The sequence below is a fragment of the Dipodomys spectabilis genome, unplaced genomic scaffold, assembly GCF_019054845.1.
Source record: "Dipodomys spectabilis isolate Male_0828 unplaced genomic scaffold, ASM1905484v1 ptg000234l, whole genome shotgun sequence".
Taxonomy (NCBI): Eukaryota; Metazoa; Chordata; class Mammalia; order Rodentia; family Heteromyidae; genus Dipodomys; species Dipodomys spectabilis.
In genome coordinates this window covers 902,032-916,805 of record NW_024870911.1, presented here as the reverse complement: position 1 = coordinate 916,805, position 14,774 = coordinate 902,032, and the positions used below count along the sequence as shown (strand labels likewise).

Here is a 14,774-nt window from a genome sequence, read left to right as displayed (position 1 = left end):
TATGTGCCTAACTAGTATGATTACTTGGTCATTTTCTTTTTTTTTTCTTTTTCTTTTTTTGCTTATGTGGTGCTGGGGAATCAAACCCAGGGCTTCATGCATGCAAGGCAAGCGCTCTACCACTGAGCCACCTTCCCAGCCCCACTACTTGGTCATTTTCATACATTTAATAATACCATGACTACCACTGACAAAATTAGTGACATCAACTTACATCATCTAATACCTAGATTATATTCAAGTTTTCTTGACAATCTCTATGAATCCTATGTTGATAGGCATGCTCAAATTAGAATCCAAGCAGTGCATTGGTTATTATTATACTATATGATTATACCTATAATCATATAATATTATAGTATATTAATTTCTTTGAATTGGTTATTATATAATTATATCATAATTGTATAATATTAACCTCTTTTGATGATTAATGTTTCCCTTCTACCAGACACCTATGATTATTTGGCTAAAACATCTTTTTCTATTCTATTTCAATCTGTTATGCTGGGTTGGGATGGAGAAGGAATAGAGGAATCATGTTATCCCTACAGAAAAATCTCTACCATATATATATATATATATATATATATATATATATGTCCCTAATCTGCACCTGATATTTTCACTTCAATATCTACCACTTTGATGAACTTTCTCTCTCTTTTTCTTTCTTCTTTCTCTCTTTTTTACTTTGACTCCTTCCTTTCTGCCTTTCTCTTTCTTTCTTAATATTTTAAAGAATATTTAATATACTTAAAATATGAATATTTAAGAGTATTTAAAGAATATTCCTGAAGTGCAGAACCATGGATGAGTGTGTTATAAACAGTATTTGACAACTGTAACTGTGCAGTTTTATTCTTACCAGTAATTTCAGTTCTTTATAAATAGATTACTATAGTTGATTACAAGCAGGCACTCAGGCCTCTTACATTTGTTATACAAATAAAAATGTTGGGATAGGAAAACAAAACCAATTATAAAAATATTCCTAGAGTGCCTCCTATCTGGGGGATAGACCTTAAGGTATTGAAATTATGCATCCATCCTTGAAAATGTGTAATCTTAACATAAAAAAGACTAACTCAAGTCAGAAACAAATACCTGCTTCTTTCCAAAACACAGCACTGGTTTAATAAGTAATAGGATGATCATCACTAGGTATGATGATGCAGGTTTTTAGTAGTTTGAGAGAGAAATCTTGGAATGCATAGAAAATGCCATTAAGAAAATGTGACTCCAATGTAAAAAGTTTTGAAGTCATGAAGTATAACCATGATTTTTCAGTCTTTGTAAACATCTACTTTCAATTGCAGCGTATAAATGACCCCATGTCTCCAGAGATGATGAGCATAGTAGAGCCAATGATCGGATTTTATGAGGGCTCAGCAGAGATGTCTTCTGACCTGCATTCCCTCGCTTCTTTTATGTATAACAATCATCCACACAACATTCCTGTGAGGAATAGAGCTGAAGACTACACTTTACCCATTGGTAAGTAAAAATTTAATTCTGAGTAAAGTGAATTCAAACCACTAGTACCAGCTAGCAGATATGTGAACCTTGGCTTAGAGTTCAACCCTATTATTAATGGTCCATGAGTTGGAGTGAGATTTTTTTGACTGCTGAATAACCTCATGCAACAAATGGAAATGCCACACAGGCAGGAGCTGCCCCCACTCACCCATTTGACCTTCTTCCTAGAGAAAGTAGCACCCTAGAGTCTCCAGCCAAGCTGCATAGACAATCAGTTATTACAGTTGCCAAAGCAGGTGTGATGGGGAGGGATTAACATATCTTCAAATCATTTACAGGCCTCACACTCTCTGCAGCTTTTGACTAATAGGTTTTCAAATGTCACTAAAGGTAAATAGGTCAGAAAGTTACAACTCTAGCCCATGGGATGATAAACAGGTGTAGATGACCCCAATGATGTGGTGATGTCATTAGTGTATACACTTGTTCTTCAGAGTCAATGGATCTTCTTGTTTCTAAAAGGACAGTGTCATATGTGGCAAATTAAAACTCCTTGGTTAGATGACTAGAGGTATATTAGCTCTAGGTTTTATAAAATAGTAAGTGAGAATATTTTATTTTATTGCCTTGTTTCTGATTTTGTATTTGTCCTGTTTCAAACCGAAAGCACTATATTATTCCATTTGTGGTAGAATTAGCAAAATAATCACATTTTGTTCAGTATATGTTTATACCATTTATTGATCCATCTTTCTTCTTCAGAACAGATTGGATAAAACATTAAAATTAAGAAGACCATAATTTCTGATATAGCTGTTTCCTTAAATACCTCGTTTGGCTTAATTGCTAATTAGTTTTGGAAGCACAAGTTCTAAGTGAAAACTGAACAAATAAATTCCTGTACAGGCACCTATTGTGTCAGTTATCTATGAATGCTTGCTTTAAAAAATTATCGAGTCTACCAAATGTAAGGTGACTTCTGACTCTAAATAAAACTCTTACTTAAAAAATTTCTGGCATTGAACAGTCTTGATTTATATTATTTTCATTTTATAGTCTTTCTTTGGGTTTATTTCTAGAAATGATCCTTCATCAATTGTCCATGGAAAGCCGTGTTTTTTCCAAAAAAATAGGAAGTCTATGTTCTGAGATACATGTTTAGAAATTGTATGGGGAATGTTTATAAGTCATAATAGTATCCAATATGCTATACAAAAATCATGGATATCATGTTTATTGTTAATTATACTCACCTGTTATACACAGACATGTTTGAAGAGTTTACTATACAAAGTGCTATCAGGTTTCACTGAGTAAAAATAATTTTGACTATCAAGCCAACCCCCTCTTCTTTTTTTTCTTCTTGATTTCAAATAGTAACAGCCAGGAATCTGTACATCACTGACATTGCTGCTGAACAGCTGTCTTACGTTATCAGGCAACTTGTACCTTTCACAGAGCACATGATTAGTGTATCTGCTTTCACCATCATGGGAGAGGGACCACCAACGGTTCTCAATGTTAGGACACGTGAGCAAGGTAAGAATGTGTTTCTTTAAGAGCAATTACATGAGAATGTTGATCTTGGGTGCTATCATCAATTTCCTTTTAATTCACTAATTTTCTATTCTTCTTTTCAAGTGCCAAGCTCCATTCAAATTATAAACTATAAAAATATTAGTTCTTCATCTATTTTGTTATATTGGGATCCTCCAGAATATCCCAATGGAAAAATAACTCATTATACAATTTATGCTATGGAACTGGATACTCACAGAGCATTCCAGATGACGACTATAGATAACAGCTTTCTCATAACAGGTAGAACAAACAATATTGTTCTTTTTTTTTAGCTTTATTTTGATGGAAAATACACACCTCTTCTACTTTTAACACTACAAGACACATACTCTAGAAGGTTAGATTTCATTGTTCTGTGTTTTTATGGATATATTTAAAAACACTGAAACCACTTTACTAAACATATTTTTCACTACTTATATTTGTTCAAAGAGGATTAAAACTCATTAGATTGTAAGTTTCACAGAAATTTACTTGATTGAGGAAATACTATATCTGATTCATCAAAATACCTCATTATTAAAAATTTGAATGAATGAATGTGAAAATCAGCTAAATCAATTCATCTGACAGGGTATCTGTGCCAATTTCTCTTACAGTGCCAAAAATTACTTTTTCACCTTTAGATGATCTACTTAATATTTTATTGGCAGAAAATCTGACATCATCTCTAAGGAAAGCTCTTCAAAAGGAAGGAATTTGGGTAGACTGGAATTTTATGAACTCCAATTTAGATAGCTAATCACTTGTTTGCACTGGTCCTATAGTAAATGACACTAATCAAGAATGTTATTTTAAGATTTTAAACAGGGTTCAGAGTATGGTTCAAATGGCCCTGAGCATGCACAATGGCCTGGATTCCATCCCCACTATCACACACACGCACACGCGTGCACACACACACACGCACACACACACACATAATGACTTTAAAACATGTTTTGTTGTCCTTGTAGGTTTAAAAAAATACACAAGTTACAAAATGAGAGTGTCTGCCTCAACCCATGTTGGAGAAAGTTCTTTGTCTGAAGAGAATGACATCTTTATCAAAACTCCAGAGGATGGTAAGAATAGCAGGTTCAGTATTAATGAATGAGAAGGAAGGAAGGAGGAAAGGAAGGAAAGAAGGGAAGAAGGAAAGAAAGGAAGGTAGAGAAGGAGGGAGAAAGGGAGAAAGGAATGGAAGAAGGGAGAGAAAGGAAAGGAAGGAAAAGAAAGAGAGGGAGGGAGGGGAGAAGGAAGGAAGGAAGGAGGGAGGGAGGGAAACAAGTTAGGTAGGAAGAAAGAAAGGAAGGGAAGAGAAAGGAATGAAAATTGGCTTCATATGCCTATTGCTTCTATTCATGCTTCTTTTAGTCTTGAAACAATATAAATGAGAAAAATGCGGGTATTTTAGGTTTTGTTTTCTTCTCCCAGAGCCAGAATCATCGCCTGAGGATGTTGAAGTAATTGAAGTTTCCCCAAGTGAAATGAAATTACAATGGTCACCACCTAAGAAGCCCAATGGGATTATTATTGCTTATGAAGTACTTTATGAAAATATAGACTCTTTTTTTACAAAGAACACCTCAACAACAAACATACTTTTACAGGACTTAAAACCCTACACCCTCTATAATATTTCTGTCAGGTCTTATACCAAAGTTGGTCATGGCAATCGCTCATCGTCATTACTCTCTGTAAGGACTTCAGAGACAGGTAAGTTTTACCTTTCTTTTGTTGTTGATATTTAATAATGCATAACAATGTAGTAAATATAGCTCACAATTGCATGCTGTTTATGGTTTTGTAACCTGAGAACTTCATTACTATTTGTGTGTGTGTGTGTGTGTGTGTGTGTGTATAGCCAAGAAATTTCTTTGCTTTTTCTGGCAAAAAGTGTGGGAAAGGACAGTGCTGCACAAATTTTAAGATAATTGATATCTAAGGGGATTTTTGATAACAGAGCAAGTGAATTTTTCAAATAAAAGACAATGTACCTGTAAATCTGGTGTTGACTAACTACTAGCTTCACCCATATATTCATAAGGATAGACTGCTGTACTCTAATGAGGTGTATGTGTGGATGGCAGAAGCACAGAACGGCATATTTCCACTAATACAATTGTACACACTAGCATACCACCCAACATCTTTACTTATAAGCTGAGTCTAGCTTCCACATGTAAGGGAAAACATTCATCCTTTGTTTCTCTCTAGGTCTGACTTACTTCACTTAATCTTTTCCAAGTCTTTCTATTTCTTTACAAATGGTGAAATATTATACTTTCTAGTGGATGAGTAAAAATCCATTCCATATATATATATATATATATACTATATTTTCTTGATCCATGTGTCTGTTCATTCAAGGACATCTGGAAGATTTATTACTAGGGCAATTCCATAATGCATGCTGATGGTTTAGAACTAAATATAGAGAACGGTCTTATTTTAAAATAGCTAACCGAATTTTAAGACTTAAAATTTCAAAGAAAAAATGTACATTTAAAAGAATAAATATTTATCAATTAGCTACTGTTAAACATTATCAAACTTTCATTTTCATAGATTATAAATGGTCAAATATCAGTAATTCCATATGAATTGGCCAGATAATATCCATGAAGTTTTGTCCTTGACATTGAAATTCTAGAAAAATAAGAAAGCTTATGTTTGGGTAAAAGTATTCTCTTGAGACTGCATAGAAATTAATACAATGAAATAGCACAAAAGTGTTCATAGGCAATGACAATTATCGTTGCAGTAATAAGAAAAAGAAGAAGGAGCATTTGTATCATTAACACCTGATACATCCTTTTTAGGCATACTTAATTAAAATTGAATCATCTATGGACATGCTCCTTGCTTTTGTAGACATTGTACCTAAGTCAATATTTTAGAGAAAATGAACAAATTTTGAATGCCTCTGGAATACCATGAGCTCTTGCTAGTAGCTTTCATACAAATTGTCTTTGTACTTCTAAAGTAAAACACTACATTGTGATCTTCATTGTCTTGTGAAAAACTGATGATCTGAGTAGTTCTTTCTTTCAACAGATATTTGTACTATGCCAGGCTCCACTGAATATTTAGCAGTGTAGAAAGACATGATTTCTTGCCCTCTTAAAGTTTACTTATGTTGTAAGGTGAATTCTCTGGGAAGTCACATTTTGGAAGATGGAATATTGGAGTCTTTATTATATAGTTAGCAGGTTTTACAAAGGCCTGCAGCCCCCAAATACATATAACACGATTAAGAAACAGGCCAGAGAGGAAAGAAAGAACAAAAACAATACCAACAAACCAATTCAGCTCTGATGGAAAGCTGAATTGGGACGCCATGATGACCAGAGATGAGCCAGCAGATAGGACATAAGACACAGCAGACAGGACACAGGACACAGGACAGAGACCCGTGGCATGGTGTTATGGCACCTGTCCAGGTCAGGCCTAAATAAGGTCAGCCAGGGGGCAGGTCCACAGAAAATTCCCAGGCCCAGCCACTGGACTGATAGATTCAGTAACCTATCAGCTAAGTGCCTGCCCTCCAGGGATCTGGGCACACCCATCACTTAGGAGGGAGGGCGGGGGTGTTTCCTTCCACCAGACAAGATGCCAGACCCTACCATCCACCATGTGGTCAATATGGTGCCAGCCAGACCTGACCTCCTTACTTCAGGTAGTGTTTAATGGCTTAAGCAATTGATGACCTTTAGGTCATTCAACTGATAAGCAATGAAGCTGGTGTTAATTCTAATCTCATCTGACTATACTGCTCATTTCTTTTTCAGAGCCATCAATAAAGGTGAAAAGTTATAGGATATGTTTTAAGTCTTTCTATTCATTGCTGTAGAGATATTTTTCTGTTTGGGTTTTTTATAGCATAAATAAATAACATTATAGCATCCTATGTGATATTAAAAGTGCCCATATTTATGAATGTTTATCAACTGTTTTACTATGTAAGGGATCATCAATCAAGGATATTTTAATTATTAATTATAAAACATTTTTGTTTTCTGATTATTACATGTATATATTCTCTTAATACCAGAGAATAAATTTAATTTCTATTTTATCTGTATGAGCTTAATTAGAAAGCAAGGATAATGAACTTAAGTGAATATATGAATTTAATTTGAAATATAATTTAAAATTATATATAATAAAATGCAGTTCTGGAAAATATCTTAGAAAACATCTAGAACTTTGTGTGTGTGTGTGTGTGTGTGTATGTATGTGTGTGTGCACGTGTGTGTGTGTGCGTGTGCGTGTGCGTATGCCAGTCCTGGGACAGAAACTCAAGGCCTAAGCATTATCCCTGAGCTTTTTTGCTCAAGGCTGGTGCTCTACCACTTGATCCACAGCTCCAATTTTTGGGCAATTCATTAAGGATAAAAGTCTTATGGATTTTCCTGCTTAGGCTGACTTCAAACTACAACTTTCAGATCTCAGCCTCCTGAGTAGCTAGGCATGAGGCACCCACAGCTGGCTAGAACTTTTTATAAGCAAGGAAACAGGACTACTTAAGTAAAGTGACTCATAAATTATGGTAAAGGAAAAGAACTGATGGGGATAGATGGTTGAGTCCAATGACAAGGCTTGTTTAATAAGGTTAGTAGGAAAAATAGAGAGCGACAAGCAGCTTATCCCAAAGTTCTCTAGCCCACCCATTTGAGTGGACAATGGTAGACTATCTTGACACTTGACTTTCAGATGACAGAAGCCTACTGATGGAGTGTTGAGTTCAGTGCCCATCCTCTTAATTTTCAGCTCTATGACCTAATGTGACACTCTGTGGCACTGCACATTTCTGTTAATAAACAAATACAAGGCTACCAGAGTTCATCAGTACTCATATATATATATATATATATATATATATATATATATATATATAAATTATTATTATAACATACTGTAGAGAGGGGTTACAGTTACCTGAGTAAGGTAATGAGTACGTTTCCTATTGAGAATTGTTAACCTCTTTCTTTGTTTTTCCCCTACCATCCCTTCCACCTACCATCTCCCCAACTCCTCCCTCCCCTGACAAGTTCATTTTCAACATAGTGTCTTGTACATCTCATTGTTACAATGGTCAACCTATATCCTTGTTTCAGCATTTTGTTATTTCCCCTCTCCAAATTAGAAAAATGTATATACAAGATGCAGGGCACCAACATCAAATACAGTGAAAATGGGTTTTACCATGCAGGAAGAACATACAAGACAAACAAAAAAATCACCTAGTAGATTACAAACAACAGCAACAAAGATAAAACCTATTGTGTCTCTATCTTGGGGTTCATTTCGCTTAGCATCATCTTTTTGTTGTTGGTAGTGGTGGTTGTGGGCCCTGAACTCTGGGCCTGGATGCTGTCCCTCAGCTCTTCAGCTCAAGGCTAGCACTCTACCACTTGAACCACAGTGCCACATCTGGCTTTTTTTTTTTTTTGCTTATGTGGTGCTGACGAATCAAACCCAGAGCCTCATATATGTAAGGTAAGCACCCTACCTCTGAGCCACCTTCCAAGCCCCTTAGCATCATCTTATATGGTCATATGTATATAGCTTTTGACCTTTTCTCCTTGTCTAGTAAGATTATCCTAGACATATCCTAGACATATTACAAATAAGGGAAACCATGGGACCTGTGTTTCTTTGGGTCTGGCTTACTTCACTTAATAGAATGTTTTCCAAGTCTTTCCATTTCCTAACAAATAAATAGGATGGTGCCTTTTCTGATGGAGGTATAGGAGATATATATATATATATATATATATATATATATATACACATATACACATTTATATAATTTATATATAATTGTATATAAATTTATATAATTTATATATAATATATACATATATACACTACATTTTCTTGATCATCTACTGAGGGGCATCTGGGTTGGTTCCGTATCTTAGCTATGGTGAATAATGCTGCAATAAACATAGTTGTGCTCGTAGCTTTAGTATGGCCTTGTTTGTGATCATTTGGGTAAATGCCCAAAAGTGGAATTGCTGGGTCGTAGGAGAGCTCTATGTGGGGTCTTTTGAAGAACCTACATTAGTACTCTTTAAGGCAAAGTTAGCTGCAGAACTAGATTCCAACCTTAGACTTTATTTTACAATGTTGTGTGTGTGTGTGTGTGTGTGTGTGTGTGAGAGAGAGAGAGAGAGAGAGAGAGAGAGAGAGAGAGAGAGAGAGAGAGAGAGAGAGAGAGAGAGAGAGAGAGAGAGAGAATGTTGTGGGGCTTGAACTCAGGGCCTGGTTACTGTCCCTAAGCCTCTTTGCCCTTCTGGGGTTTGTTTTGTTTTGTTTTTGAGTGGCCAATTGGAGATAAGAGTTTCATGGGGACTTTTCTGTACAGGCTGGCTTTGAACCTCAATCCTCAGATCTCAACCTCCTAAGTAGCTAGGATTACAGGTGTGAGCCACCAGCACCTGGCTACAATGCGCCTTTATATTTTGTTTGATACTTATGTTTAATCTCCTTTTGTCCCCCAATGATTTCTAATTTTGTTGTCAGCTTTACAATTCTTAAAGGAAAATATTTTAATGTTCTACAGGGTTTTGGTTATTTTAAGTAAAATATTTATTCAGTATCTTTCTCAAATTTTTTGCCAGAATTAAAAACTCAATATTTGATTTTTTACTGTTGAATATGCATAGATAACAAGTTTATGTTGGGCTGGGAAGGTGGCTCAGTGGTAGAGTGCTTACCTTGCATGCGTGAGGCCCTGGGTTCAATTCCTCAGTACCACATAAGCAGAAATAGCTGGAAGTGGCTTGAGCTGTGGCTCAAGTGGTAGAGTGCTAGCCTTGAGCTGAAGAGCTGAGGGACAGCGCCCAAGCCCAGAGTTCAGGCCCCAGAACCGACAATAAAAACAAGCAAGTTTATAAAATTACATTTAATACAACAGAAATATTATCAAATACAGTGAGCTAATACATTATTACTGATACCCTGCTTTTATAGGAGATGGTTTTGTTATCCGATCGTATTATATAATCTCAATTCTAACAGATTTTTTTTGACTACCTTAGTTCTTACTTTGAGCCCAAAGTACCTGCTAAGTTTTATGAAAAGAATTATTAGTGAATAGTACAATCAAATTTAAATGCTTTCTAACTTTCTATTTAGCATCTGATTGTTCAGTAGGACAAAATACCTTGTAATTAACAGGTAGGGTTTTGTTGTTGTTGTTTTTGCCAGTCCTTGGGCTAGAGAATCCAAGGAATACTGTCCCTCAGCTTATTTTGATCAAGGCTAGCTCTACCACTTAAACCATAGTATCACTTCTGGCTTTTTCTGTTTATGTGGTACTGAGGAATAGAACCCAGGGCTTCAGACAATACTATGAAGGCAAGCACTCTACCACTAAGTCACATTCCCAACCCTGTAATTAGTGTTTTAAATCTTTTCTGAAACATATCATCCAGTGTTGTTATGCAGAACCATATTATTATTTTTTTCATTTGAGATCAAACTTATTACAAACTTATAAGTGCTACATTTTATCTACAGCTTATGTCCTGTAGGATATATTTATATTCACATTGTGGTTAAAGTTTGTGTATAATCTAACACACTTACATGAAAATGGTAGCAGAATAGATTTTTAGGAGGAACTTGTTCATGCTAATATTTTTAAATTTATTTTACAGTGCCTGATAGTGCACCAGAAAATATTACTTACAAGAACATTTCTTCTGGAGAGATTGAGATATCATACCTTCCCCCAAGCAGTCCCAATGGTGTCATACAAAAATATACAATTTATCTCAAGAGAAGTAATGGAAATGAGGAAAGAACAATAAATACAACCTCTTTGACCCAGAACATTAAAGGTGAGAGAACAAATCTAACAGTGGATATTTGCATTTATGTTGACATTGTGACCACAAAACATTAGCCTAATAATGTATTTAAATGATTTCAGTGTGATTGTTTCTACATAGGGCGTGGACATTCTTTTTGGTGAAATGAGCTAAAAGTTTATTGCAGGTCGTGTGAAAGAATATTCCAGGTCAATCTCCTTCCACATTATCCAAAGCTTTGTCTTCATAATAGAAAGAACAATGTATTATAGTATAGTATAAGCTATAGTATTGTAGTTTTAACTTTGGGAAGATTATTGAATTGAGAACCTTTCAAGGTTCACCTTTCATTCATCATGACAAGGTATTTGATCCTTCCTTCCTTCCTTCCTTTCTTCCTTCCTTCTTTCCTTCCTTCCTTCCTTCCTCTGTCTTTGATTTTTCTTTCCTTTTCTTTCCTTTCTCTCACAGTCTCTTTCTTCCTTTAAGACAGGTCTTTGCTATGTATGTCAGGCTCTGCCTTCCAACTACCATACTCAATTTAAAGGACTTTTCTTTCTTTTTAAAAAAATTAATTTCTTTCTGTTATGATAGAGGTGATATATAAAGAGATTACGAGTACGTGAGTCAGATAATGTCTATATTGCCTTTGGTACAGTGTCATCTGTTCTCTCATTCTCTCCCAGTCCCTCCCTCCCATCTCCATCTCAAGTGTGTAGTTCACTTTCATCAGTTTCCAGTGAGCCCCACTGTTGCACTTTTCACCCTTTTTCTCTGGAGGTCTGTACCCTTCCCCAGCCCTTCCAAAGATGTATACTTGAATATTCCATACATAAGGCAAAGAAGTCAGGACCATCCAAAACTAAAACCGGAAAAAAGGAAGTGTCTTGTTTTGCTATCTTGGTGTTTATTTTAGTATGTATGTTGTTTTATACAAATATGAAGAAACACTTAGGCATTATGACTTTGTGTTTGTCTCCTAAGAGTATCCTCTTTTGGTCTCACTGTGTGTGAGTATCTAGAATCTTGTATAATTTATCATGTCCCAGTGCATTTTAGATCTAAATTCTGCATATCAGAGAGAATGTGCCCATTGTGTCTCTGAGCTTGGCTTACCTTACTTAACATGATTTGTTATAGTTCCACCCATTTCCTTGCAAATGGCATTATTTTTTTCTTTCTAATGGCTGGGTAAAATTCCATAGTATATAGGAACCACATTTTTGGGATCTACTCATCTACTCTGAGGCATCTGGGCTATTTCAGTATTTTGACTTTTGTGAATAGTACAGCAATGAACATGGATGTGCAGGTGTCCTTATCATATCCTGGCTCATGATGTTCATGGTAGATGCCCAGGATTTTTCTAATGTTAATTTATCTATTTGATTTCTATTTAGGACTGAAGAAATATACCCAATATCTGATTGAGGTATCTGCTAGTACACTCAAAGGTGAAGGAGTTCGAAGTGTGCCAGTAAGCATATTGACTGAAGAAGATGGTAAATATAGTAGCACTGATTGATATATTTTGATTCCATAGCATCTTAAGAAACATATATATATAGACTGAACCCTAGTGTAAAAATTCTCCAAGCCTTGTCTATCCACCAGCACCATATAGAAATTTTAGTGTCATGATGTAAAAAAAAGCTAGCTAAATCAGATTTACATTAAATAAAATCAGTTATAACATGAATTTTTTGCTTAAAATAGTTTTGTGTAAAATAAATGATTTTATTGGAATTTTTATGACTATTTCTTTCAAAAGTTTGAACATCAAGCTATAAGTTACAAATGTGTTTTACAACTTTTGCATTCATAAGAATAAATCTTTGGATAAGTTTTACGGTGGATTTTTCAAATAACAACTTTTATCATTTTCTGGCATTGGTCCCAAAATGTTTAAAAATCATGTCTTAAAAATTATTTTCCGTTCTCATGACGATAGAAACGATGTATCTTTATTTTTAATTGGGTAATACACATATATATGTGTATATGACATTGTTATTCCAAAACTATTTTTCTGTTACAATAATGTCATATTTTTGTTATAGTCTTAAAATCAAAATTAATTAACAAGACATTTAAAATATTTTCTTGCTAATAAATTTAGGATCTACAAGGTTCTCTTCATAATTGACCAAGATGCAATCTCCTTGAATGTTAATGGCCTTAACAATGAATATTTAAATATATTTTTTCTTAAACTGAGTAAAATCAACCTTACTACCAAGACCACTTTACATTAGTACCTCACCAGGTTATAATGTTGTATCATGCTAAGAAAATGACTTTTATGGGATGAATTTGGGACTAGGATTTACATATTATATTTTATACATTGTGTATTTGAAACATTTGGTTTTTTATATGACTGGATTTCCTGTAGTTATGAGAGTTGGCCAGGGTAAGTTATAAGTGTTTGTGGAGTATTTATTTCCCTTGTATCTTTCTTTCAAGAAGACCTCCATCCTGAGTTAATTTATGCTCTGTGAGTTTCCAATAATTCATCAGAGCACAGTGATCATTAGACCCTTCTGGAAAAGAGAAACACATTGCATTGCACTGCTCATTCTACACAAAATAGTACAGTTTTTGTTTTTAATCCTCTTCTCTCTTTGAAAGCCTCTCCATTTTCACTTCATTTCTCGCAAGTCTCCTGGTAGTATGCTCAGAGATGCTTAAGTTTCTAAGTGCAATTCCTCTATTCAGTACTTTTGCTCCTCTCCACTAAAACTTCTCTCTGAATTTTTATTTTTCCATAGGTACATTCTCCTTGCCCTCAAAGTGAAAAAAGAACTTAATGAATGAATCCTTCCCAGTAGATCAATAGTAAAAGGGTAGGGAAGAAGCTTTCGCTTTCTTCTGTCTTAGATGTATTAAATCATTTTAGCAATATCTTTCTGGAAATAGTGCCATATTTAAATATGTGATCTAATCAAATAGTCCTAATGGTGAGAATCTGGAGGAAGCAGGCAGGTAATGAACATGTATTTTAAACAGGCAGAGATTTTACCACTCACATAAATCCTTCCAAATTGTATTAGGCATCAAATCACTCAGGCTGTTAAAAATGTGGATTCCCAGTTGGGAGATTGCAATCATAATATTCAGTGAACATAAGGAAATTGAGGGGATTTGGAGAGATAGGGGAAATAATGAAAGGGGTGACACTGATCAAGATGTGTTTTACTCATAAACTGACACGTAGAATTGAAACCCCTTTGTACAACTGCTGAAAAGGTAATGATTTAAAAAGTGTGGATTACCAAGGTAAATGTTCATCCGAGTACTAGGCCTCATTTTATGATTTTTGAGAAACAAGGTAAAGAACAAGAAAGACTCTATTCCTCTCTTGAGAAGTTACAGCACACTGAGAATGGGTTGAAGAAGTATTCTTTACTGGAGGTTAGGTGCACCTGACCCTCAAGGAGACTGAGGTTTTGAAGAAGAGAACTAAGTTCAACAAAAGCATAGACAAATGATTTTTATGTTAGTTACTGGTTTAAGTATTTCCAAAAATTATTCAGCGAATCTTAAGGCGGACCATAATTATTGTGGAAGTTGTACCTAAGGTGTGACTTGAAGGGTGGAAAAAGCAGGAAAGGTGATATTTTGCCAAAAATAAAATGAGGTCATATTTTGCAAACAAAGACATAATATGAACAAATTATTGCCTTGATGAATGAGAGTTCTCATTTGTCTGGAAAATAGACAATTTTAAATGACAGAGGTTATATCAAAATCAGTATTTCATAGCATTTTTATTTCAGTTCCATTGGGGATATACTCATCTCACAAATCTTTGTTTAATAAACTTATTGTTAGTAAAGTAATAGAAATGTGCACATAGCTGTCGCTGAACTTATTTGGGTTCTAAAAAATTGATACAATTCAAGTAGC

General features: G+C 34.9%; 1 protein-coding gene across 1 annotated transcript in view; it reads left to right on the top strand.

The window, feature by feature from the left end:
• Ptprq (protein tyrosine phosphatase receptor type Q) overlaps positions 1 to 14,774 on the top strand; it is a 170,224-nt gene that overhangs the window by 29,677 nt on the left and 125,773 nt on the right. The window contains exons 11-17 of the mRNA XM_042698841.1: positions 1,320 to 1,497; positions 2,857 to 3,018; positions 3,121 to 3,300; positions 4,017 to 4,124; positions 4,477 to 4,758; positions 10,713 to 10,895; positions 12,266 to 12,367. Coding sequence (XP_042554775.1) covers positions 1,320 to 1,497; positions 2,857 to 3,018; positions 3,121 to 3,300; positions 4,017 to 4,124; positions 4,477 to 4,758; positions 10,713 to 10,895; positions 12,266 to 12,367 — 1,195 coding nt within the window. The remainder of the gene's footprint in view (positions 1 to 1,319; positions 1,498 to 2,856; positions 3,019 to 3,120; positions 3,301 to 4,016; positions 4,125 to 4,476; positions 4,759 to 10,712; positions 10,896 to 12,265; positions 12,368 to 14,774) is intronic.